This window comes from Coregonus lavaretus, assembly GCF_964263955.1.
Source record: "Coregonus lavaretus genome assembly, contig: HAP1_SCAFFOLD_784, whole genome shotgun sequence".
Taxonomy (NCBI): domain Eukaryota; kingdom Metazoa; phylum Chordata; class Actinopteri; order Salmoniformes; family Salmonidae; genus Coregonus; species Coregonus lavaretus.
In genome coordinates, this window is record NW_028161810.1 from 104,919 (window position 1) to 132,418 (window position 27,500).

The 27,500-nt window shown below is 46.2% G+C and overlaps 1 protein-coding gene across 1 annotated transcript in view; it reads left to right on the forward strand.

The window, feature by feature from the left end:
* The window catches only part of LOC311120046 (FERM, ARHGEF and pleckstrin domain-containing protein 2-like), an 83,835-nt gene that overhangs the window by 31,539 nt on the left and 24,796 nt on the right, over window positions 1–27,500 (forward strand). The window contains exons 5-21 of the mRNA XM_084194675.1: window positions 74–152; window positions 2,240–2,337; window positions 2,603–2,717; window positions 5,993–6,140; window positions 6,503–6,598; window positions 9,839–10,002; window positions 11,618–11,686; window positions 11,885–11,942; window positions 12,141–12,423; window positions 23,290–23,480; window positions 23,929–24,018; window positions 24,461–24,594; window positions 25,134–25,215; window positions 25,448–25,685; window positions 25,798–25,928; window positions 26,228–26,296; window positions 27,241–27,330. Coding sequence (XP_084050801.1) covers window positions 74–152; window positions 2,240–2,337; window positions 2,603–2,717; window positions 5,993–6,140; window positions 6,503–6,598; window positions 9,839–10,002; window positions 11,618–11,686; window positions 11,885–11,942; window positions 12,141–12,423; window positions 23,290–23,480; window positions 23,929–24,018; window positions 24,461–24,594; window positions 25,134–25,215; window positions 25,448–25,685; window positions 25,798–25,928; window positions 26,228–26,296; window positions 27,241–27,330 — 2,135 coding nt within the window. The remainder of the gene's footprint in view (window positions 1–73; window positions 153–2,239; window positions 2,338–2,602; window positions 2,718–5,992; window positions 6,141–6,502; window positions 6,599–9,838; window positions 10,003–11,617; window positions 11,687–11,884; window positions 11,943–12,140; window positions 12,424–23,289; window positions 23,481–23,928; window positions 24,019–24,460; window positions 24,595–25,133; window positions 25,216–25,447; window positions 25,686–25,797; window positions 25,929–26,227; window positions 26,297–27,240; window positions 27,331–27,500) is intronic.

Sequence of the window (27,500 nt, forward strand, 5' to 3'; positions counted from 1 at the left end):
AGCATTTCTACCACAACAGAATTGGAGTATTGTTTTTAAGTTTACGTCTTGTTTGTTTGTTTGTTTGTTTCAGGACCCATGAACACCCTCTTCAGGCTTTCAGTGAAGTTCTTTCCCCCAGACCCTGGTCAGCTACAGGAAGAGTACACTAGGTCTGACTGTCCCTCACTCTCTGCTGTCCCTCACTCTCTGCTGTCCCTCACTCTCTGCTGTCCCTCACTCTCTGCTGTCCCTCACTCTCTGCTGTCTCTCACTCTCTGACTGTCCCTCACTCTCTGCTGTGTCTCAAATGGCACTTTTATTTTAGTGTACTACTTTTTGGTCAAAAGTAGTGCACTATATAGGGAATATGGTGCCATTTGGGGACACACCCTCAGTCTTTCCTCTCTGTGCCGTAGTCGCAGTAGACGTTAACAGGACAGCTGTCATTTAAGATTGAATTGTTCTCAGTCATTATTTTGATAAGCTGATGACACTGCCTCTGACAAGCTGGCATTGTTATTATATAAGAGACGGATGACCAGATGTACACTAAACTAAAGTCCCGACGTATTCAGACCCCTTCACTTTTTCCACATTTTGTAACGTTACAGCCTTATTCTAAAATTGATTAAATTGTTTTTTTCCCCTCATCAATCTACACACGATACCCCATAATGACAAAGCAAAAACCAGGTTTTTAGAAAATTTTGCAAAACAAACAACTGAAATGACATTTATATATAAGTCTTCAGACCCTTTACTCAGTACTTTGTTGAAGCACCTTTGGCAGCGATTACAGCCTTGTGTCTTCTTGGGTATGACGCTACAAGCTTGGCACACCTGTATATGGGGAGTTTCTCCCATTCTTCTCTGCAGATCCTCTCAAGCTCTGTCAGGTTGGATGGGGAGCGTTGCTGCACAGCTATTTTCAGGTCTCTCCAGAGATGTTGGATCGGGTTCAAGTCTGGGTTCTGGCTGGGCCACTCAAGGACATTGAGACTTGTCCCGAAGCCACTCCTGCGTTGTCTTGGCTGTGTGCTTAGGGTCGTTGTCCTGTTGGAAGGTGAACCTTCGCCCCAGTCTGAGGTCCTGAGCACTCTGGAGCAGGTTTTCATCAAGGATCTCTCTGTACTTTGCTCCATTCATATTTGCCTCAATCCTGACTAGTCTCCCAGTCCCTGCCGCTGAAAAACATCCCCACAGCATGATGCTGCCACCACCATGCTTCACCGTAGAGATGGTGCCAGGTTTCCTCCAGACGTGACACTTGGCATTCAGGCCAAAGAATTCAATCTTGGTTTCATCAGACCAGAGGATCTAGTTTCTCATGGTCTGAGAGTCCTTTAGGTGCCTTTTGGCAAACTCAAAGCTAGCTGTCATATGCCTTTTACTGAGGAGTGGCTTCCATCTGGCCACTCTACCATGCTGCAGATATGGTTGTCCTTCTGGAAAGTTGTCCCATCTCCACAGAGGAACTCTGGAGCTCTGTCAGAGTGACCATTGGGTTCTTGGTCTCCTCCCTGACCATGGCCCTTCTCCCCCGATTGCTCAGTTTGGCCGGGCGGCCAGCTCTAGGAAGATTCTTGGTGGTTCCAAACTTCTTCCATTTAAGAATGATGGAGGTCACTGTGTTCTTGGGGACCTTCAATGCTGCAGAAATGTTTTGGTACCCTTCCCCAGATCTGTGCCTCGACACAATCCTGTCTCGTTGTACGGACAATTCCTTCGACCTCATGGCTTGGTTTTTGCTTTGACATGCACTGTCAACTGTGGGACCTTTTATATAGACAGGTGTGCCTTTCCAAATCATGTCCAATCAATCTACCACAGGTGGACTCCAATCAAGTTGTAGGAACATCTCAAGGATGATCAATGGAAACAGGATGCACCTGAGCTCAATTGAGTCTCATAGCAAAGGGTCAGATTTTTATTTGTAATACTTTTGCAAACATTTCTAAAAAACTTGTTTTAGCTTTGTCATTATGGGTTATTGTGTGTAGATTGAGGGCAAAAGTTTATTTAATCAATTTTAGAATAAGGCTGTAACATAACAAAATGTGGAAAAAGTGAAGGGGTCTGAATACTTTTCGAATGCACTGTAACTGTTTCACTAAAGTCCTGTGTTTCATTTCCAAGTACCTGTTGGCCCTAGATATGGAAACGCAATTTCTCCTGTACACCAAAGTGTAGACATCGGTGTAACACCGGTATCCATATTGAAAAGCACCATAAACTGAAGCCCTGTATGTTTTCCCAGGTACCTGTTCTCCCTCCAGATGAAGAGAGATCTGATAGATGGCAGGTTGAGCTGTACAGAGAACACTGCTGCCCTGTTGGCCTCACACCTCCTTCAATGTAAATGTGACTAGCTTTTCGCTGGTGTAATAGATAAATGTGTATGTACTGATTTTATGAATGTGTTTATGAAGTCTGCGCTTATAAAGGCTACCCTTCCAATAAAGCGTTACCAAATGAACAGCCGTAATAGCTGCATTATATACACGTTATATTGACAATGGATAAATGTGATTTGATTACCTTTTTTTTTTGTGGATTATTATCATGGTGCTACGTTGCTGCATTATAACGCCGCCCCCCCCCCCCTCTCCTCCAATCACAGCGGAGATAGGGGACTATGACGACGTGGCAGACAGGGACTTCCTGAAGCTGAACAAGCTGCTGCCCAATCAGGAGAGGATACAGGAGAGGATCATTGAACTGCACCGTAGACACCTGTGAGTCGCTACCTCCCTTCTGTTCTCTCCTCACCTCATACCCCAGTTAATCCGAGGTCACCTCTGTCCTAAGCCTGGTCCAGGACCTGTTTGTACTGTATAACCAACTCCTATGGCTATCTGCATGACGATGAGTTGGCAAGATGACGCAAACAGATCTGGGACCAGGCTTTCTCTGTACTGCATACTCAGTCCATGTTCATTTCGCTCCATGCTATAAGGTAGTCCCATTTTCCATGTTGTACTGATGACTACACGGATATGTTTCTTGTCGCTTTCCAATGTTTTGAGAGGATATGAAGGTCCGGTTTGATTAACTTCAACACTTCACAACACAAATTACCTCCTTGAAGCATGAGTATGAAAACCATCTTCGTCTCTACGTCGTTAGTTACAGTTTTCTTCCAAGACCTTTTTTCTAACAGGTACATGCCAGTCCTCCTCAGTAACCAGTGTTTATCTGTCAGTGTCTCAAATGGCACCCTTTTCCCTACATTCCCCTGGTCAAAAGTAGTGCACTATATAGGGAATAGGGTGCCATTTGGGACAAAGCCTCTGTCTGTAGTGTGCTGCGTGTTTCAGGGTGGAAGCCAGTGTTCTGTGTTTTAACGCCACTGTTTTCTGGAATTTTCCGCTGGATGAACCATGAATGTGGCATGATGGTATCCGTGCCTTCAGTTTAACGCGGTTTCTGTCCCGAAAGGCACCCCTATTCCCAACACGGTGCAGTACTTTTGACCAGAGCCCTGTAGGGAATAGGGTGCCATTTGGAACGCAGCGTCTAACACTGCGACGATCTGCAGCTTGAACTTGATGAACCATTCCAATGCTATGCTGCTTGGAATGACGTCACACAATGAAGCTGAACCTAAGATGCATTTGTTTTAGCAGATTTGTCTGATTTGCCTCAGTACTGAACATATTGTTGTTTTTAAGCTAATGTTCCGCGGTAGTCTTTGACATAGACTTTAACGTTTTTATTTTATTTTTTTACAATTGTTTCAGGCAGCGCTAAATTGTTTTGAATAGCTTGATAATAAGATTACAACAGGGTTTATTGGATACGCATAAACCTGCGTTTTAACTTTTTACCTAAAAAGGAACATTATCTCAAAGAGATTTCTACTGGACAAAAGCTGACACAGACACTTCAAATTCGCACATCAGCCATGTAGTCAATAGACAACTAAATGTGACCGTCTCTGGGAGGAGTTGAGTCTGGCAGCTGTTCAGAATTCAAATTTTCTATTCGTGGTAATCTTTTTTTTTTTTTTTTTTTTTTAAGCTCACTGGCCTTTTCCCACATTTCAGCCTGTTCAAACGCCCTCCATGGGCTGCTAGTGGCTTTCCACTCCTTTTCTATAGACTTGGGTTGCGTCCCAAATGGGCCCTGGTCAAAGGGTAGTGCACTATAAAGGGAATATAAACGCACCCTGCCTCTCCTTTCCTCAGAGTGCCGATAGCCAGGTTTCTATCGACCTGGTTCATTGCAACGTGTAATGAAAACGGCAGATATAGGAGACATTTTCTACAAGTTCAACCAAAATGTTATCCGTGTGACAGAGGGGGTCTAACTTGCTGTATTGCGACAAATGATGGTGGAAACGGTGTTTTCCGAAAATTATTATGATTGCTGAATAATTTGGAAGTTATGTGGGGCACATGATGTCATCACGTAGCTATATAAAGCTACCACTCCACATTTTAATTCTAAATGCGTACTGCTTGCTAAATCAATTATTTTCGATAATAGAAATGTATTGCTTCGACTTGCTTTTCTGGTTGGCTGGACGCGAGTTTCACCATCCAAATCTTCACCATGGCACAGGCTTTGGCGATACGTTGGCACGTGATAATTATTAGAACGTGGCAAATCAATTCTTGCTTTCTATCCATGCTGGCTTCCGCGGGCTGCTTGAGACGTCAAACCGATAGGTGGGAGGGTATACAGGCTGTCGCCAATTTTATGAATTTCTAAATGGATAATGGGAAACCTCCCCCTCTGGTTGTTACTGTTGGGGAGGAAGCTCTGGTTGTTACTGTTGGGGAGGAAGCTCTGGCTGTTACTGTTGGGGAGGAAGCTCTGGCTGTTACTGTTGGGGAGGAAGCTCTGGCTGTTACTGTTGGGGAGGAAGCTCTGGCTGTTACTGTTGGGGAGGAAGCTCTGGCTGTTACTGTTGGGGAGGAAGCTCTGGTTGTTACTGTTGGGGAGGAAGCTCTGGTTGTTACTGTTGGGGAGGAAGCTCTGGTTGTTACTGTTGGGGAGGAAGCTCTGGTTGTTACTGTTGGGGAAGAAGCTCTGGTTGTTACTGTTGGGGAGGAAGCTCTGGTTGTTACTGTTGGGGAGGAAGCTCTGGTTGTTACTGTTGGGGAGGAAGCTCTGGTTGTTACTGTTGGGGAGGAAGCTCTGGTTGTTACTGTTGGGGAGGAAGCTCTGGCTGTTACTGTTGGGTAGGAAGCTCTGGCTGTTACTGTTGGGGAGGAAGCTTCCTCCCTAGCACCCTGATCTAATCCTCCTAGCCTCCTCCCTAGCACCCTGATATAATCCTCCTCAGCTCAGGCCAGGCTATTTGATTAGCCAGACGGCGGGGAGGAGGGTAAGGGAAGAGTAGATGAGGGGAGGGCAGGAGAGGAGAGGAGGGCAGGGAACAAGGGAGGGGGGAGGGAACAAGGGAGGGGGGAGGGAGTGGCATAAGGAGATTTCACAGCTTAAAGGATGAACAAAATTAGAATGCTGGGTGATGATCTGGCATACTGCCACCCTACTAACCAAAGACGAGCATCACGATTTAGTCTGGACACGCACGCGTTCGCTCCACTAGAAAACATTCAGATTGGCGGTTGGATGGATTTCCTCCTCCAACATGTTGTGAGTCAAACGTTTTGATTGAAGTCCTTTAAGAGGTTAGGGCTATGGAGAGGAGCTTTCGGGGGATTTACAGTCGTTGTGTTTTATTCCTAGAGTGACTCTCCTCTTCTCAGGAGAATCACCACATCCCATGTTGACATGTCAGCCATGTTTAAGTTCAGCCAGCCAGCCAGCCATTCTCTCTGATCTTTCTATAGGTTTTAATACCCAGTAGACTGTTAAATATTCAGTTTACTCACACCTTCACTCATGGCTCTCCACTCATTTCAGACAAATTCATGAATAAGGCCAGTAAAGTGAACCAGAGTTCTGAGCCAAGGTTCCAAAATTGGTGCCATACCATCATTGCAAAGACAAACTTCCTGAAGTGAATGGAATTAAACTCCCCCCGTCTCTCTCCCCCTAGCGGGCAGACTCCAGCCGACTCAGACTTCCAGGTTCTGGAGATCGCCCGTAAACTGGAGATGTACGGCGTCCGGTTCCACCCTGCAGCCGACCGTGAGGGAACTAAGATCAACCTGTCCGTGGCTCACATAGGCCTGCAGGTCTTCCAGGTGAGGGGTAGTTCTACTGCTAATACACACGCACATACACACACACACAGGCACACACACTTACACATACAGGGGCACACGCACACGCACTCACAGGCATACACACACACACATACAGGGGCACACACACACATACAGGCACACGCACACACAGGCATACACACACACACACACGCACAGGCATACACACACACGTGCACGCACACAGGCGCGCACACACAGGCACGCGCGCACACACATACAGGCACACACACACACACACACACACACACACACACACACACACACACACACACACACACACACCCCGAGGCCTCATATCAGGTTTCAGATTTTTGTCTTCGGTCTCATTTTTTTCCCAGGGTAACACTAAAATAAACACCTTCAATTGGTCCAAGATCCGCAAGCTGAGCTTCAAGAGGAAACGCTTCCTGATCAAGCTATACCCAGAGGTTCATGTGAGTACTGGATTTCTTTCCTGAAAACATTGGAGGCTATCAGCAGTTGAAATAATAAAGCGTTTTTAGCCACCCCATGTTTTGGTAAAAATCTGAGGGTTGAAGACATGTAACCGCTGTCCAAGGGCTGACCATCCATGCTATCAAAAAATATAGTTTTAACCATGTTTAACGTTGATATTTACCTGTATCATTCATTTATAAGTCCAAAGATGGATGTAGCATCTGAAGATTCAACACATATTGGCAAATTGGGGGCCATCCAGGGTGTGAACGTGAACCTCTATCGTTGCACTATGACCCGTACAAGAAAAAAGAAATGTCTTTACAGATCCATCTAAAGAGATCTGTGTTTTATCACAATAGGCTGGAGGTAGGACTCCTGTGCCAAGTTCAAACCATATACAGTGCAATTGGCCCAGCGTCGTCCAGGGTAGGGGAGGGAATGGCCGGCAGGGATGTAGCTCAGTTGGTAGAGCATGGCGTTTGCAACGCCAGGGTTGTGGGTTCGTTTCCCAGGGGGGGGCCAGTATGAAAAAAAATAAAATGAAAAAAAATAATGTATGCACTCACTAAGTCGCTCTGGATAAGAGAGTCTGCTAAATTACTAAAATGTATTCAGACACTTTTCCACATTTTGTTACATTACAGCCTTATTCTAAAATTGATCTACACACAATACCCCCATGATGACAAAGCAAAAACAACAGTTAAAAAATAAATAAATAAGTAATTATAGCCTCGAGTCTTTTTGGGTATGATGCTACAAGCTTGGCACACCTGTATTTGGGGAGTTTCTCCCATTCTTCTCTGCAGATCCTCTCAAGCTCTGTCAGGTTGGATTGGGAGCGTTGCTGCACGTCTATTTTCAGGTCTCTTCAGAGATGTTGGATCGGGTTCAAGTCCGGGCTCTGTCTGGGCCACTCAAGGACATTCAGAGACTTGTCCCGAAGCCACTTCTGCGTTGTCTTGGCTGTGTGCTTAGGGTCGTTGTCCTGTTGGAAGGTGAACCTTAGCCCCAGTCTGAGGTCCTGAACGCTCTGGAGCAGGTTTTCATCAAGGATCTCTCTGTACTTTGCTCCGTTCATCTTTGCCTCGATCCTGAATACTTACACTACCGTTCAAAAGTTTGGGGTCACTTAGAAATGTCCTTGTTTCCGAAAGAAAAGCAATTTTTTTTTGTCCATTTAAAATAACATCAAATTTATCAGAAATACAGTGTAGACATTGTTAATGTTGTAAATGGCTATTGTAGCTGGAAACGGCTGATTTTTAATGGAATATCTACATAGGCGTACAGAGGCCCATTTATCAGCAACCATCAGTCCTGTGTTCCAATGGCACATTGTGTTTGCTAATCCAAGTTTATCATTTTAGAAGGCTAATTGTTCATTAGAAAACCCTTTTGCAATTATGTTAGCACAGATGAAAACTGTTGTGCTGATTTAAAGAAGCAATAAAACTGGCCTTCTTGAGACTAGTTTTAGAGGCAAATACATTAGAGTGTCCGGGATGCTGACCTTCTAGGCAGAGTTGCAAAGAAAAAGCCATATCTCAGACTGCCCACCTTAATCTTTTATTTTTATTGGCCAGTCTGAGATATGGCTTTTTCTTTGCAACTCTGCCTAGAAGGTCAGCATCCCGGAGTCGCCTCTTCACTGTTGATGTTGAGACTGGTGTTTTGCGGCTACTATTTAATGAAGCTGCCAGTTGAAGACCTGTGAGGCGTCTGTGTCTCAAACTAGACACTCTAATGTATTTGTCCTCTTGCTCAGTTGTGCACCGGGGCCTCACACTCCTCTTTCTATTCTGGTTAGAGCCAGTTTGCACTGTTCTGTGAAGGGAGTAGTACCCAGCGTTGTACGAGATCTTCAGTTTCTTGGCAATTTCTCGCATGGAATAGCCTTCATTTTTCAGAACACGAATAGACTGACGAGTTTCGGAAGAAAGTTATTTGTTTCTGGCCATTTTGAGCCTGTAATTGAACCCAGAATTGCTGATGCTCCACATACTCAACTAGTCTCAAGAAGGCCAGTTTTATTGCTTCTTTAATCAGCACAACAGTTTTCAGCTGTGCTAACATAATTTCAAAAGGGTTTTCTAATGATCAATTACATTTACATTTACATTTTAGTCATTTAGCAGACGCTCTTATCCAGAGCGACTTACAGTTAGTGAATACATTTTTTATTTTTTTATACTGGCCCCCCGTGGGAATCGAACCCACAACCCTGGCGTAGCAAACGCCATGCTCTATCAACTGAGCTACATCCCTGCCGGCCATACCCTCCCCTACCCTGGACGACGCTGGGCCAATTGTGCGCCGCCCATGAGTCTCCCGGTCGCGGCCGGCTGCGACAGAGCCTGGATTCGAACCAGGATCTCTAGTGGCACAGTTAGCACTGCGATGCGGCGCAATTAGCCTTTTAAAATGATAAACTTGGATTAGCAAACAACGTGCCATTGGAACATAGGACTGATGGTTGCTGATAATGAGCCTCTGTGCGCCTATGTAGATATTCCCTAAAAAATCTGCCATTTCCTGCTACAATAGCCATTTACAACATGAACAATGTCTACACTGTATTTCTGATCAATTTGATGTTATTTTAATGGACAAAAAAAATGCTTTTCTTTCAAAAACAAGGACATTTCTAAGTGACCCCAAACTTTTGAATGGTAGTGTATGTAAATAAGGTATTTCTGTTTTTTGTGTCTTTAATAAATGTGCAAAAATTTCTAAACCTGTTTTCGCTTTGTCATTATGGGTATTGTGTGTAGATCGTTGAGGATTTGTATTTTATTTAATACATTTTAGAATAAGGCTGTAACGTAACAAAATGTGGAAAAAGTGAAGGGGTCTGAATACTTTCCGAAGGCACTGAACATGTTTACTGCAAGATGAGTAATATTTTATTGGACCACTGTGGGGCGGCAGGTAGCTTAGTGGTTAAGAGCGTTGTGCCAGTAACCGCAAGGTCGCTGGTTCTAATCCCCGAGCCGACTAGGTGAAAAATGTGTCGATGTGCCCTTGAGCAAGGCACTTAACCCTAATTGCTCCTGTAAGTCGCTCTGGATAAGAGCGTCTGCTAAATGACTAAAAATGTAAATGTAAATAACTGTTGTTTTTTTTTTATTCATGCTTTCAAGTATCCTCGGGGACTAAATGCAGATATTGTTTGATGTTTTTTTTTGTTTTTTACCCCAAAAAATATAAAGCTGTATTCAATTTAATTGTAGGGTCCTCATCAGGATACCTTGGAGTTCCAGATGGCCAGTCGGGACCAGTGTAAGGTGTTCTGGAAGAACTGTGTGGAACACCACTCATTCTTCCGCCTCTTGGATCAGCCGCAGCCCAAGTCCAAAGCCCTTTTCTTTAGCAGGGGATCCTCGTTCAGATACAGGTATCTCTGCTTTCTGCTGAATCATACGGCGGTAGATTTTGTTAAAATAAATTGAACATCATGTTGAGGCAAATTTTCACTGATGTTTAGTGTACCATGTAGGATACAGTGAGGGGAAATAAGTATTTGACCCCCTCTCAATCAGAAAGATTTCTGGCTCCCAGGTGTCTTTTATACAGGTAACGAGCTGAGATTAGGAGCACACTCTTAAAGGGAGTGCTCCTAATCTCAGTTTGTTACCTGTATAAAAGACACCTGTCCACAGAAGCAATCAATCAATCAGATTCCAAACTCTCCACAATGGCCAAGACCAAAGACCTCCAAGGATGTCAGGGAAAAGATTGTAGACCTACACAAGGCTGGAATGGGCTACAAGACCATCGCCAAGCAGCTTGGTGAGAAGGTGACAACAATGGAAGAAACACAAAATAACTGTCAATCTCCCTCTGCCTGGGGCTCCATGCAAGATCTCACCTCGTGGAGTTGCAATGATCATGAGAACGGTGAGGAATCAGTCCAGAACTTCACGGGAGGATCTTGTCAATGATCTCAAGGCAGCTGGGACCATAGTCACCAAGAAAACAATTGGTAACACACTATGCCGTGAAGGACTGAAATCCTGCAGCTCCCGCAAGGTCCCCCTGCTCAAGAAAGCACATATACAGGCCTGTCTGAAGTTTGCCAATGAACATCTGAATGATTCAGAGGAGAACTGGGTGAAAGTGTTGTGGTCAGATGAGACCAAAATCGAGCTCTTTGCCATCAACTCAACTCGCCGTGTTTGGAGGAGGAGGAGGAATGCTGCCTATGACCCCCAAGAACACCATCCCCACCGTCAAACATGGAGGTGGAAACATTATGCTTTGGGGGTGTTTTTCTGCTAAGGGGACAGGACAACTTCACCGCATCAAAGGGACGATGGACGGGGCCATGTACCGTCAAATCTTGGGTGAGAACCTCCTTCCCTCAGCCAGGGCATTGAAAATGGGTCGTGGATGGGTATTCCAGCATGACAATGACCCAAAACACACGGCCAAGGCAACAAAGGAGTGGCTCAAGAAGAAGCACAATAAGGTCCTGGAATGGCCTAGCCAGTCTCCAGACCTTAATCCCATAGAATATCTGTGGAGGGAGCTGAAGGTTCGAGTTGCCAAACGTCAGGCTCTAAACCATAATGACTTGGAGAAGATCTGCAAAGAGGAGTGGGACAAAATCCCTCCTGAGATGTGTGCAAACCTGGTGGCCAACTACAAGAAATGTCTGACCTCTGTGATTGCCAACAAGGGTTTTGCCACCAAGTACTAAGTCATGTTTTGCAGAGGGGTCAAATACTTATTTCCCTCATTAAAATGCAAATCAATTTATAACATTTTTGACATGCGTTTTTCTGGATTTTTTTGTTATTCTGTCTCTCACTGTTCAAATAAACCTACCATTAAAATTATAGACTGATCATGTCTATGTCAGTGGGCAAACTTACAAAATCAGCAGGGGATCAAATACTTTTTCCCCTCACTGTACAGCTTGAACCCATATTAGACTCTATGGCTTGGTGTTCAAGGACTTGTGCTGTTGTTGTTTGATGGCTTCTGTTTTGTGACTCTGTCTGGTTTAGTGGGAGGACCCAGAAGCAACTAGTGGAGTATGTCAAAGACAGCGGAGCAAGGAGGACACCATATCAGAGGTGTGTGCCTTCTCTCTGTCTCCCTCTCTCTCTCCCTCTCTCTCTCTCTCTCCCTGTCTCGCTCTCTTTCTCTCTGTCTCTCGCTCTCTTTCTCTCTCTCTCTCTCTCTCTCACTAAGAGTCAGTTACAACATAACTTCCTCCATGTGTCCTTGACCTCTGTTTAACTCTCATGTGGTCTCCTGTCTCTATCTGTCAGGAGGAACAGTAAGGTGAGGATGTCAGCTCGATCCCTTGCCCACGATGTGCCAAAACAGGTCAGTGGGATTCCAAGACTAATGTGTCTCTGACAGGGTTAGGGTTAATGCATCTTTCTGACAGGGTTAGGGTTAATGCTTTCTATAATATCACTTGATGAAGGAGGTGCAGAGTCATTGGAAACTAATGGAACTCTCTCTCTATCTCTCTCTGTCTCTCTCTATCTCTCTCTGTCTCTCTCTGTCATGTCTTTTCAGACGTTGTCATTCAATGACAGCCTGCGGGCGCCAGGTTCCCCGTCCTCTGCGACCGAGTCCTTCCACTCCATGCAAGTCTTCAGCTCCCACCCATGTCCGGAGCCCCAAACTCAGTCTCCACAGCTTCCTCCCCAGAGCCAGGCCCAGTCTCCACAGCCTCCTCCCCAGCAGCAACAGACCCAGCTCCTGCCGCCACAGCTGGCCAGACCCTCCAGCCCCCCAGCGAAGGAGGACCCCCACAAGGCCACCGGCGTCCCCCCATGTCACCACGCCTTCTCACAAGGTGCCCCAAGTTACCAGGCGGCAGGAGACTGCAGCCCCTCGTTTGTGTGTGTAGAGAGTAGAGCTTCCCATCCACAACAGCAGCCCTCCCAAAATGGCAATGAGGATACTGAGCGGGGTGGAGGGTGGGGGACGAGGTGCACGGGGAGAGGAGGAGGGGGGGGGGAGATGAGAGTGTTTGAGGCGGAGCTTCTCCGAGCCAGGCAGAAGCCCCTGTTACCATTGGCTAACAACCAGCTCCATGTCACAGAGGAGTTCATAGATGATGACCCCACTGAGATGTCATTCTACGGTGGCGGGGCTGAGGCCTATTACGGCTATGAGGAGAAGTGGGGTCAGTATGGTGGTTATGGGGAGGGTGGTGGTGGAGAGGGTGGTTATGGGGAGGGTGGTGGTGGAGAGGGTGGTTATGGGGAGGGTGGTGGTGGAGAGGGTGGTTATGGGGAGGGTGGTGGTGTGGACCTCACTAAAACCAGGGTCTTCGGCCTGGGTCTGGAGGACCTGAACAGGAATACTCACCCCTTCTCTGAGACCAGCTCTCTGGTCAACAACAGGTCAGAGTGTAGTTCCCTTGACCACCTGGGGCTTAGTTCCGCAGGTGACTCCAGGTCTCTGGGCTTCGGCGGCCCAGACTCCTCCTCCTCCCTCCGCCTCCCGGGCTCCGAGACGAGCTCCATGGTTAACTTCCCGGCGTACTCGGTCCGCTCCGAGACGAGCTCGGCGGTGCAGTTCAGTGACCTAGTTGAGCAACTAGAGCATCTGAGCTATCCTCCTACGGCCACGGAGGGGTCGGCTAACGGCAGCGACGATTCTGACTCCGACTGGGGTTCGGACAGCGGCCTGCCCCCTGAGCAGAACCTGTTCTATAGCAACCCCCTAGCGGGAGGGCCAGGTGGGGTGGAGGGGTTCCTTCTGCAGTGTCATGACCTGCAGGCCCTAGCCCTGGGGGAATCCTCTGGTGGACCCCCCCACATTAACATGTGAAGGCCCTGATCACTAAATGAATGGCTATATAGGCAGTCACACTGCTTACTTAGCTAACGTTACAAAATATTATTGTGGTTTTGGTGAAGATTTGAATATTCGCTGAACATTTTGAATCTTAATTTTGTGATTTGGAGAACGGCCCCACTTCTCACTCATTGGATGCCGGTCACATTTACCTTTTTTTAGACAGATGTTTACCCAGACATCATAGCTACTAAATGACTGTTCTCCCTCCAGCTCTGCTTTTCGGTTCCGGTCATGCTTGTGTTATTGAGACGGGGATCTTTTTAAGACCTCTTTTAGGCTTCATAACGGTGGTCTGCATTGCAGCCGGCCACTCGTGTTGCATAGCATGGTTCATTAACTGTAAGAGCGCAATACTGAAGTGTAAGCGGTTCGAGTGCAGGGGTAGAACGAACATAACATGATCGCCTACGTGGCTTTGCCTTAATGGTTGTAGAGTTATTTGATGGGATATGGTTGCTGTTATCCCCCCTAGCATTACAGCAAATTGCTCTAAAGTACTTTGTGGTTTTGAATCTGTCGGTACCGTTGTGGCGATTTTTTGCGCTCTTTGTCCACTCTTCCGTAACCACCGCGCTACGCAGTCTTTGACCGCGCTTCGATTTTTAAGGAAAATATTTCTTATGTTTTCAAGACACGTGGTGCTTATTCAGAATAAGACATACAAATGTATTGCGACGTGAATGTTTGAGGAGAATATTTCTACAAGCGATCGCTGTTGATTGTCTGGCATCCTGAAGAATATACTATTTCACCGTTTGTTGAGGTTTAATCTTGTAACCTGCAAGGATGTAGGTTCAGACTCAATACAGCTTTTGATTTTTAAAATATAATCCAATCGATTTTAGGAGATCGGCGGCTGATTCAGGGGATTCAGACTGTAGGCGTCTCTTTGACTTGAAGACGAGTCTAAATGTAACACTCCTAACGGTAAATTAGATTTTTTTATTTTAATAGCACTTTTCATAACTAATAGTATTTTATTTTTTAAAAACATGTCTTAAATTTACATTAAAATAGTAGGCAATGATCTGTGATTGTCACATGCTTTTTTTGTGAATCAAAAATTCATATTTGTGTCATACCGCTCAGATCTCAGGGGTAGTAACGAAATCAATGATGATCCTTCATCAGTGTAAACGTAGTCCAGTAAATCCTTCATTGGCCTAACATAGTCTAGTAGTATATCCAGTGTGTTCTCTGTCTGAAAGAGGTTATACAGGCATAGGGGACTGTTAAAACGTACAGATCTTTAGCAGACGGCTGCTAAAGTTAGAAATTCAACATTGGCCTGCGTCCCAAATGACACCCTGGTTCCCTACATAGTGCACTACTTTTGACCAGAGGCCCTCCTAATAAAGGCACTACAATCTGCGTCTTACAGAGCCCTTTTTATATCAGGCTGAAGATTTTGTTCCGTTGAGACATCTGCTGGTCCGTAATAACCTTGACTTTCCTGTCCCGTTGCCATATCTGTCTGAGTGACGACACAGCCCCTGCCTCCGTCTGGGGTTCATCTCCGTCTGGGGTTCATCTCCGTCTGGGGTTCATCTCCGTCTGGGGGTTCATCTCCGTCTGGGGTTCATCTCCGTCTGGGGGTTCATCTCCGTCTGGGGTTCATCTCCGTCTGGGGTTCATCTCCGTCTGGGGTTCATCTCCGTCTGGGGTTCATCTCCGTCTGGGGTTCATCTCCGTCTGGGGTTCATCTCCGTCTGGGGTTCATCTCCGTCTGGGGTTCATCTCCGTCTGGGGTTCATCTCCGTCTGGGGGTTCATCTCCGTCTGGGGTTCATGTTAGGTACCGGGTTAGCGGAGTATCAGGCTATATCTCAGAGGTTTCAAGTCATGTTGAGATTTTATTAAGAAAAGATGTAGGCGTCACATTTTTCTGTGCATGACATGAATGAAACAAGACACACCAGCACATTTTTAGATTGGAGTCGGGGTAGATTTGGAGTCGGGGTAGATTTGGAGTCGGGGTAGATTTGGAGTCGGGGTAGATTTGGAGTCGGGGTAGATTTGGAGTCGGGGTAGATTTGGAGTCGGGGTAGATTTGGAGTCTGTGTAGATTTCAGTTTAAAGAATGTAGGCAGTGTGTTATACTGTTATACACACCACATCCAACAACGTGAATGTACTTTTAACACACCCATGTAACAAACATATGAAGTTTCTGCTTCAATGATAACAGTAGCTAGTATGCCAATAAATTAGAAGCTGTTGTAGATGTCTAATGTGTACTATAAGCTAAGATGGAAGCCCTCGAGTAAACAGTAAGAAGCATTTATACTTCAAACCTGGTTTTGTATTCCTTCAGTGAAAAAATCAATGGGTAATCCAATGAAGCGCTTAACAAATGATCTAATGAAGTTGTACTATGTCACCATATCATTGTGCTGGAGGTGATTTTTTTTTAAATGTAGCTGGATTTAAAAAACTCCTTGTATCTGTTTACTGTAAACATGTTGCGTGAGGTTTTACACACAGTCTATAATCACTTCCCGAAGCTGCATCGGAGGCACTTCAAGACAATAACCCAACAGCCGCAGTAACAACAGGGACTTTTCTCACTTCGGTCCTTCATCTTGTCACTTTTATATAACCTGCCATTTTTGAGATTCTTCTTTAGCGTTTTCATTTATATGTTTCTTCTGTAATATCACTTGATGAATGAACTGCAGCCATAAACCACGACCTTTAGTAGGTCCAGTCCAGTGACGTGTTGTGGTCCATAGCAGTGGTGTTGACATCCAAGCCTCAGAAATGTGTTTGGGGGTTTCTATTTGGTTCGCAGTAGGGAACAGTGTGGGGAAACAATTGACCAAGTGCCATGGTGCATAAAGTCCTGTTGAATCAAAATAGGCTTGGAGTCCCAAATGGCACCCTATTCCCTACATAGTGCAATATGGACCCTGGTCAATAGTAGTGCGCACTACAAAGGGTACCATTTGGGACTCGGCCATTGAAATAGTCAGTGGCGTGCTTCTCTACTTTGATGACGTCATTTCCTCCTCATAACGATCTAAACTCCACAAGTTCCATTTTTTAATTTCCTGTCATTTTGAAGCAGCTAGCTATAATCTGCCCGAAGGCCTCCGACTAGGCGTACTACCGACGCACACTATTCTGTTCCAGTGCGTTTTTAGAACAGAATCTATTTGGATTTGTCTTCTGTAGCAAGGTAGAGTCTGCTCACTCTGAAGGTTATTTACGTTTTTAGTCATTTAGCAGATGCTCCTATCCAGAGCGACTTGGGCTTCAGTGCTTTGCTCAAGGGCACATTGGTCGAAATTTTTTTTTTTTTCACCTTGTCGGCTCGGCGATTTAAAACCAGCTGGAGTCTATGGACCTTCAGCAGTACTGTTTTGACTAATGTTGCTCTCAATTCCTCAAGCCTTTATTATTTGACTCATTCAGTTCATATGTATTCATATAATGGATCGCTGATGCTAAGGGGTGAATTTTAAGATTCTGTTTGAAATATTTTTGTGTTTTCTACATGAATGTCAAAATGGGGGTTGGGGGGTATATTTGAGTGATTGCTACATGCGCTTATGAATGTAAAAGTGGGGGTGGGGGGGAGTATATTTGAGTGATTTCAACATGAATGTCAAAATGGGGGTGGGGGGCGTATTCTACATGCGCTTATGAATGTCAAAAGGGCGGTGAGGAGGGGGTACGTTTTTTTTTTTTTTTTTATACTACTTGGCGATCAAGAAAACCAACTCATATTTCAGCTTGTTACTTTAGTTGCTCTCTCTAAAATGCTACAACGCTGTTCTCATTGTCATTTTGGTCAAATTCCTAGAACTACACTTTAATGTCCCCTTCTCAGAAGTGTTCTTAGAAGTGTGCTTGCGGAGCCTCGCTCTCTACCGTCACAAGTGAGGAAAGCGGCAGTCCCCTGAGCCTCCTAGGGGGTTAGGTCAAAGTTCAAATACCCAGAGAACACACAAGAATGCACAGACCCACACAGCCTTGCATTTCCGCTCGTAGATGTCTGACTTGCAGTTGTTGGCCTCTGTTGGATCATTTAACTTTGATTCGTGCCTGCAGATTCACCTCCACCTCTAGAATCAAGTGCATGATGAACTAAGATAATTATTAATCTAGCTTTTAATATACTGAAGCTTGCAACTGCCGCTTATATAATGACATCAAATAATGCAACACACATTTCTTAATGAACATGTATGGTTACTGATTTTTAAACAAAGTGTACTTATGTTTGTATGTTTTTCCTCTTAAGAATAAAGTAATCACTTTTGGGTACCTTAAATGTCAGACTTAAAATTCATTTTTAGACATTTTCTTGATTACTTTCAATCAAGGAAGCAGAGAAACGTGCAGAAGGGGTTTTGGTGATCAATTCTGTGGCTTTGGAATTTGAATAATGCTCTACTGAATTTTGACAGTCATCAACTGGATATTCTTATTTTTATTTTTTTCATGTTCTCAGTGGAAATTGTACATGTCAAAATGAACATTTGAAACACCGATTGCTTAAACAGATGGTTCCGACCAAAAGTGTTGATTTTTTTATACTGTTTTAAACTGATGGATAATATCCCAGGCTTTTTTGTTGTTGTTGTTGTTGTTGATAAACTACAGCTAAACCTGCCTATGCATCACACTAAGAAACTGTACGGCTGCGTAGTATTGGAGACTGACTGGCTGACGCTCCACCTTGTCCAGGAGTGGAGGAGGAATGCTAGAAGTGGCGTCTGGACCGATTCCCCTTGCCCTCGCTCCACCTAACCCTACCTCAAACCCTCCAGCGTCTACCCCGAACCCTCCAGCGTCTACCCCGAACCCTCCAGCGTCTACCCCGAACCCTCCAGCGTCTACCCCGAACCCTCCAGCGTCTACCCCGAACCCTCCAGCGTCTACCCCGAACCCTCCAGCGTCTACCCCGAACCCTCCAGCGTCTACCCCGAACCCTCCTACTGTAGCAGTGTCTAGTTAGACATTTTTACGTTTGCATTTTAGCCATTTTTGCAGACGCTCTTATCCAGAGCGACTTACAGGAGCAATTAGGGTTAAGTGCCTTGCTCAAGGGCACGTCGGCAGATTTTTCACCTAGTCGGCTCGGGGATTAGAACCAGCGACCTTTCGGTCACTGGCACAACGCTCTTAACCACTAAAGCTACCTGCCGCCTCCAGTGAACCGGCTCTGCACCTGAGGTTTTCATCCCAACCACACTCTCACACTCGGGGGGCAAACTGCTTAGACCTAGTGGTTGCCTGGTCCAGTAATCCTTTGTGTTGTACTTCTCTAACTATCTCAATAGGTCCCTCTGGTTACTAGGTCAAAAAATACATTTAATAACAGTATCTAGGTTGGGGAGACATTTGATCTTCAATTCTATATCCTTTTGGAAATTGCTAACGTTCTTAATGTTTACATGCCACTATCATTCCTATGGTGTTGTATAACCACTGTGCCTGGCCAGTGCATGTAGTTTAGGATTAGGGCTTCATCTAAGGCTTAAAATACAGGAGCTGTCTGCTTTGTTCAGAATTAGAATACAAACACATGTTCCTTATTTTAATCTAGTCTGTGTCCCAAATGCCACCCTATTCCCTAGATAGTGCACTACTTTTGACTAGTTCCCTATATACTGCACTACTTTTGACAGAGCCCTTGGGGTGCTCCTCAAATACTACATTCCACAGCCTTTGTGTGCGCGCACGCTCCCTGTTTAGACAGGCTCTCTGCCAAGTCATTCCACAAAGCAAACCCCTCCTTCCCGTGACTGGGCTGTCCATCCCCTGTCCCCCTTCCCGTGACTGGGCTGTCCATCCCCTCTCCCCCTTCCTGTGACTGGGCTGTCCATCCCCTCTCCCCCTTCCTGTGACTGGGCTGTCCATTCCCTCTCCCCCTTCCTGTGACTGGGCTGTCCATCCCCTCCCCCTTCCTGTGACTGGGCTGTCCATCCCCTCCCCCTTCCTGTGACTGGGCTGTCCATCCCCTCCCCCTTCCTGTGACTGGGCTGTCCATTCCCTCTCCCCCTTCCTGTGACTGGGCTGTCCATTCCCTCTCCCCCTTCCTGTGACTGGGCTGTCCATTCCCTCTCCCCCTTCCTGTGACTGGGCTGTCCATCCCCTCTCTCCCTCCCTGTGACTGGGCTGTCCATCCCCTCTCCCCCTTCCTGTGACTGGGCTGTCCATCCCCCCTCCCCCTTCCTGTGACTGGGCTGTCCATCCCCCCTCCCCCTTCCTGTGACTGGGCTGTCCATCCCCTCTCCCTCCCTGTGACTGGGCTGTCCATCCCCTCTCCCCCTCCCTGTGACTGGGCTGTCCATCCCCCCTCCCCCTTCCTGTGACTGGGCTGTCCATCCCCTCTCCCCCTTCCTGTGACTGGGCTGTCCATCCCCTCTCCCCCTTCCTGTGACTGGGCTGTCCATCCCCTCTCTCCCTCCCTGTGACTGGGCTGTCCATCCCCCCTCCCCCTTCCCTGTGACTGGGCTGTCCATCCCCTCTCCCCCTTCCTGTGACTGGGCTGTCCATCCCCTCTCTCCCTCCCTGTGACTGGGCTGTCCATCCCCTCTCTCCCTCCCTGTGACTGGGCTGTCCATCCCCTCTCCCCCTTCCTGTGACTGGGCTGTCCATCCCCCCTCCCCCTTCCTGTGACTGGGCTGTCCATCCCCTCCCCCTCCCTGTGACTGGGCTGTCCATCCCCTCTCCCCCTTCCTGTGACTGGGCTGTCCATCCCCTGTCCCCCTTCCTGTGACTGGGCTGTCCATCCCCTCTCCCCCTTCCTGTGACTGGGCTGTCCATCCCCTCTCCCCCTTCCTGTGACTGGGCTGTCCATCCCCTCTCCCTCCCTGTGACTGGGCTGTCCATCCCCTCTCCCCCTTCCTGTGACTGGGCTGTCCATCCCCTCTCCCCCTTCCTGTGACTGGGCTGTCCATCCCCTCTCCCCCTTCCTGTGACTGGGCTGTCTATCCCCTCTCCCCCTTCCTGTGACTGGGCTGTCCATCCCCTCTCCCCCTTCCTGTGACTGGGCTGTCCATCCCCTCTCCCCCTTCATGTGACTGGGCTGTCCATCCCCTCTCCCCCTTCCTGTGACTGGGCTGTCCATCCCCTCTCTCCCTCCCTGTGACTGGGCTGTCCATCCCCTCCCCCTTCCTGTGACTGGGCTGTCCATCCCCTCCCCCTCCCCCATCCATGTGTAGAGACAAGAGGCCACAGACTGGAATGTTCCTCCCCCTCCTATGTAGAGAGACTGTAGACCAGGGATCATAAACTAGATTCAGCCGCGGGCCGATTTTTAATTTTCTTCAGTGGACGTTCAGTGGCTGGAACATAATTACAAATAATTTGTAGACTGCAAGTTGACCGCAAGAAGTCCAAACAGATGTCTGACTAAAACAATAATTTCAAACCTTGCTTATATTTGTATACGATCACGTCTCTGTTATATGTGGGAATACTTGAACAGATTTCCTAAATTAAAATCACTTGGAGCTGAGTTCCTGGTGTTTTTACAGTATTTATGTCCAACAATAAAATAAATAAAACACTTTTTTTTTTTTTTCTTGCTCAGAAAACTTGGGGGGGTGCCAAATACGACCAACCGCGGGCCGCCAGTTGGAGAACCCTGCTGTAGACTGCGTTTTCTCCCCCTTCTGTGTAGAGACTGCAGACTGTGCTATCTATCCATCCCCTCGGTCTCCGCCCGTCCTGTGTCGTCCCCCATGGGGCTTTATAACAGTTAAACTATAAACCACCGCCTGTCTACCAGGCCAGGCCGTCCCCGGGCTGTTCGGAGCCGTGACTCAGGGAACGGTTTCCAGGTCGGAGAGGAACCTTGTTCTTTTCTCTCTCCTTCCTGGTCTGTCCTTCTGTTTCTCTCTTCTTCCTGGTCTGTCCTTCTGTTTCTTCTTCCTGGTCTGTTTATCTCTTCTTCCTGGTCTGTTTCTCTCTTCTTCCTGGTCTGTTTCTCTCTTCTTCCTGGTCTGTTTCTCTCTTCTTCCTGGTCTGTTTCTCTCTTCTTCCTGGTCTGTTTCTCTCTTCTTCCTGGTCTGTCCTTCTGTTTCTTCTTCCTGGTCTGTTTCTCTCTTCTTCCTGGTCTGTTTCTCTCTTCTTCCTGGTCTGTTTCTCTCTTCTTCCTGGTCTGTTTCTCTCTTCTTCCTGGTCTGTCCTTCTGTTTCTTCTTCCTGGTCTGTTTCTCTCTTTTGAGAAATGGGAGAACAGCTGTGACTTTCTGTGGCTCTGTCAGGAAGAGTACAACCTATAATGTCTCACTGGTGTGGAGTTTTATTCTCCCCACTTCCTCCAATAGGGAATTATCACATAGCAGACTCTGGCTGCTTCCCAAATGGCACCCTATTCCGTATTTGGTGCACTACTTTTGACTGGGGCTCATAGGGCTCTGGTAAAAGTAGTGCACTATAAAGGGAATAGGGCTGCCATTTGGGAAACCGCTTCAGTCAGTTCTCTAATGTAATCAGCTTCATATAAGAGCTGGTGATAAATCATTCTAGGGGACTGCAGCTCTGAAAACATGTGGGACCGATTATTTACCTTGCGCTCTCTCCTTTTCATGTCAAACCGTGTGTGTGTGTGTGTGTGTGTGTGTGTGTCAGTGCGAGAGCATTTGGGACTGTAACGAGAGTGTGTGTGTGAGAGACTGTGTGTGAGAGCGTGAAAGATTTGTTTGACGAACTCTTCAGCTTGTTTCTATTGAAGAACAGAGGAAGTTGTCATACAGTTAACAGCCTGTTGCATTATGGTTCTGTGAAATGGGATAATGCAGTTTGGATGAGCAATAATAACCTTTTATTAGCATATTTAATCAAAAAATATTTTTACAAATAGGCTACAAATGTATCCCTGAACCATGGTTCTACATCTATTTCCCTGAATGAAGCGGCCTGTGTGATTTTTTTTTTGTTGTTGCCTGGATGTTCCCCTCACTTTTTTCCAAAGCAGAGGCTTGTAATGTATAGAGCAGGTCCCTCCTGTTCCCATAAGCACCCATCCATCCCTCCTGCGGGAATCATTAGAAATATAGAGGCTTATTTTAATGTCATGTTAGGGTGTGTCGTTTTCACTCATGCTTTGTGTAGAGACAAATGTTTTGTTCGGGATAACAGAGGAGAGACTATGTGGTACTCTGAGTGTTGTCTGTCTTGTACATGGGTTTGATATGGAGTGATACACTACATGACCAAAAGTATGTGGACACCTGCCCGTCGACACTGCTCCAGAGTCCAATGGCGGCGAGCTTTACGCCGACGCTTGGCATTGCGCATGGTGATCTTAGGCTTGGGTGCGACTGCTCAGCCATGGTAACCCATTTCATGAAGCTCCCGACGAACAGTTATTGTGCTGACGTTGCTTCCAGAGGCAGTTTGGAACTCTGTAGTGAGTGTTGCAACCGAGGACAGACAATTTATACGTGCTACTCGCTTCAGCTCTCGGCGGTCCAGTTCTGTGAGCTTGTGTGGCCTACCACTTCACAACTGAGCCGTTGTTGCTCCTAGACGTTTCCAACAGCACTTAGTTGACCGGGGCAGCTCTAGCAGGGCAGAAATTTGACTAACTGACTTATTGGAAAGGTGGCATCGTATGACGGTGCCACGTTGAAAGTCACTGAGCCAATGTTTGTCTATGGAGATTGCATTGCTGTGTGCTCGATCTTTTTATTTTTATACACCTGTCAGTAACGGGTGTGGCTGAAAAATAGCTGAATCCACTAATTTGAAGGGGTGTCCACATACTTCTGTGTACATGGTGTACTAGTGCCAGCAGAGATGGAATTTCAATTCAATAATGTCGACTTTGACACATTTGAAATGCAATTCGTAGTTTGACGTGTCTTTTTTTTTGTTACGCCTTCCTCTCTCCAGGGTCCTCTATGGACAGCCCCCAGCTCTCCCCGTTCAACTCCAAGAGCTCTCCCTTCTGCCTGTCCCCCTCCTTCCAGATGTCTACGCTGAGTCTCCCGGGGGCGGGCCAGGCCCCCTCGCCACTACAGAGCCCCATCCTGACTGAGGTGGGCACCAACGGGCTGGAGGAGGAGGAGGAAGGCAGGAGGAAGGTACACTGCCTGCCTCTATCGATCTGTCAGTTGATTCATTTAATCAACCTGTCGTTCAATCACATTTGTTTAGGTGGATTTTTTTTTTTTTTACGTGGTGATTTGTTCAATCATAATTGTAAGAGGTAACAAACTGTCCTTTCCTATTAAAAAAAAAATATATATATATATATATATATATATATATATATATATATATATATATATATATATATATATAGAAATAAAAAAGATTATAAATCTTCTCCAGAGTTCCATAAACGTTATTTTGATAGGTCTATGAAAGCCTGCAATTTGCACACAGTAATGTCGCATGAAATTTATCAGGGCCAAATTCACTTTTATTTTAATATTTTATGAGCTATATTTTCCATGAAGCTGTTTTTGATTTATTGCCTGAATACTGTGTGTATCCAGTGTTGACATGACCGGTGTTCTCGTTCCTCAGCGATATCCCACCGATAAGGCCTACTTCATTGCCAAAGAGATTTTAACCACAGAGAGGACCTACCTGAAAGACCTAGAGGTCATCACAGTGGTGAGCGATTCATGCAGTGTGTGTCTCATCTGTGGCTGTGTACAATATTTTTATTTTTTTGATCCGATAACCTGGAACCCAGATCAGTTTGCGGTCTTGCCGTAAGGCTCTGTCGTAGCCGGCCGCGACCGGGAGACCCATGGGGCGGCGCACAATTGGCCCAGCGTCGTCCAGGGTAGGGGAGGGAATGGCCGGCGGGGATGTAGCTCAGTTGGTAGAGCATGGCGTTTGCAACGCCAGGGTTGTGGGTTCAATTCCCAAAATAATGTATGCACTCACTAACTGTAAGTCGCTCTGGATAAGAGCGTCTGCTAAATGACTAAAATGTAAAACATTTAATTGTAAGAATAGGCAACACAGCACAAACTGGTCTGGGACCAGGCTTTGTGTTCTAGTGCTAAAATCTGTGTGGCCCCTTTTCTCTCTCTCTCTCTCCCGTCAGTGGTTCCGCAGTGCTGTGATCAAAGAGAATGCTATGCCAGAGGGTCTGATGACTCTGCTGTTCTCCAACATCGACCCCATTTACGAGTTCCACCGGGGATTCCTCAAGGAGATAGACCAGAGACTAGCTTTATGGTCAGTGCTGCTCTCCTCACATTTTGTCTACATATACAAAACATTACACTAATGCTGCGGTAATCTACATATTCAAAACATTACACCTAATGCTGTGGTAATCTACATATTCAAAACATTACACTAATGCTGTGGTAATCTACATATTCAAAACATTACACTAATGCTGCGGTAATCTACATATTCAAAACATTACACCTAATGCTGCGGTAATCTACATATTCAAAACATTACACTAATGCTGTGGTAATCTACATATTCAAAACATTACACTAATGCTGTGGTAATCTACATATTCAAAACATTACACTAATGCTGTGGTAATCTACATATTCAAAACATTACACCTAATGCTGCGGTAATCTTATCACATGAGAAGATCTATGTTCTGAGCCTTACTGTCAAAGAGAAGAGGACGGCCTCAATCCTATTTATTTGAATTTAATTTTAAAAAATTGAGACTTTTTTTTTTTTACTGCGGTCTTTTTTACTGTCAAAGCTACAGTATGTAGTCAGAAGTATTTTGGTTGTGTCACCAGGGAGGGGCGCTCTAATGCTCATGTGAAGGGAGACTACCAGCGGATTGGAGACGTCATGCTGAGGAACATGTGTACTCTCAAGGTGAGACCGGACAGGTTACTACTACACGCTTATAGTCAGATGAGGGGCTGTGTGACCGGGGTAAACCGTCTTAATTCCACTGTCATGCGTAAGCTTAGTACTGCGTCTGTTTTGCATTAAGTTGGAAAAGGGGGATGGAAGTGATTTTTTTTTAACGCGGTGTCCACACGACTCAGACCATTACTGTGTTTTATAAAGGGATCCCGGCTTGAGCTTGTAGTTCTCTCCTCAGGAGTTCACCAGCTACCTGCAGAAACACGACGAGGTGCTGACCGAGCTGGAGAAGGCCACCAAGCGTCTGAAGAAGCTGGAGACGGTCTATAAGGAGTTTGAGCTTCAGAAGGTGTGTTACCTGCCTCTGAACACGTTCCTCCTGAAGCCCATCCAACGCCTCATGCACTACAAACTGATCCTGGAGAGACTGTGTAAACACTACGCCCCAGACCACGCCGACCACAACAACTGCAGAGGTGAGAATGCTACGGGGCTGATGGGTGGGACGTCCCTTAGAGCGATCCTGAACCCTCCTGTATGGATCCTTAATCCTCCTGTATATACCCCTCTCCCCTTCCCTGTCTACAGAGGCCCTGAAGGAGGTGGCAGAAATGACCACTCAGCTCCAGAGTAGTTTGATCCGCCTGGAGAACTTCCAGAAGCTGTCTGAGCTCCAGAGAGACCTGATTGGCATCGAGAACCTCACTGCACCCGGCAGGGTGAGTCTAGAACCTCACTGCACCCGGTAGGGTGAGTCTAGAACCTCCTAGAGGGAGACTGGGCACCAGGTCCAGGAGATAGACTTGAACACTTAGTGACTTGACTAAATCAAACTCTTACTAAGTTCTGTAGCATGAATGAGTGTTTGGGTGCTGTAGCGATTAGAGTAATCTGACTGTTGTGAAGAAGATGGCCAGCACTCACAAATAAAGTATAACTGAGATGTGGTCAGGGTGAGTCTAGTATTCAGTAGATGTAGGAAAATAACAATATCTAATGCTACTTTTCTGGTTCTCAGGAGTTCATTCGAGAGGGCTGTCTTTACAAGCTGACCAAAAAAGGGCTGCAGCAAAGGATGTTTTTCCTGGTGAGTAATGGTGTTTCCGTTTCAACAATCCCTTCGTTTTGGATTTCTATCTTTATACAAGCTGAGAAAACGATCAGTATCGTTCAGACAACGAGAGATGAATCTCCTCTCTGATTGTCTCCTGTATTATTTACATTAGTCATTTAGCAGGCTCTTATCCAGAGAGACTTCATCTACACTGTTCTACACCAGTAGAGGTATCTCAATGAGACAAACCTGTACAAATAAAGGTTAAATATATTGATGTGTATCTTTCCTCTCAGTTTTCAGATATGTAATGTTTCATGCCAGTTGGTGATCCCTCAGTATAGACTATTAGGATTAGTGTTGTCACGGTACCGGTATCGCCATACTAGGAGGTAAGAAAGGAAAGGAAACATTTCTTGAGGAAAACGGCCTTATGGTGACGCCCAGAGTCCCATTTATAAGGACCAGAGTTTTTAGTCTGCTTTTCTTTTCTGCCGCGGAAAATCAGGTATCGCGTTATCGCCATACTGGTATCGTAACCTCTGCCGAGTCCACAACAACTGGATGACTTCTGATGTTTCTGGACGTTTAACAAGGGGCTTGTTCGACATTACAGCCGACGGTGCAGGCGACTGCCGACTGACTGATCTACAAATCACCTTTTATCAAAAATAATGACTCCATTTTATTATTTGTAGATCAGTCAGTCACCATTTACCCACAATGCATCATGGATTTGACGCTCTCGAACACGGCCAAGGCGACACTCCATGTCAACTCCTCCTCCACATTTACTGGATTGGTTGAAGGGTGCAGAAGAGAACCTCCCCCCAACAGTTTTTGTATGGAATCTAGTTTCAGGTGTTTATGTTATGCCTGCTACATTAGGTTACTGGTGTCATGACAACCCTAATTAGAATGACAACGGTTTGTTTTTCTGGTGTATCTCATGGTCTATATACTGTCTTCCCTCTCAGTTCTCTGACCAGCTGCTATACACCAGTAAAGGAGTGACAGCCACCAACCAGTTCAAGGTCCATGGGCAGCTGCCTCTGCACGGCATGATCGTGAGTATAAGCTGCCTGCCCTGTGTTGACCCCTGACCTTTACCCTGTTAGCCGTGACCTCTTTGTGGTTAATCTGGCTCTGACCTAGCGGTAACAACCTGACCTAGCTGTGGTAACCTGACCTAGCCGTGGTAACCTGACCTAGCCGCGGTAACCTGACGTAGCCGCGG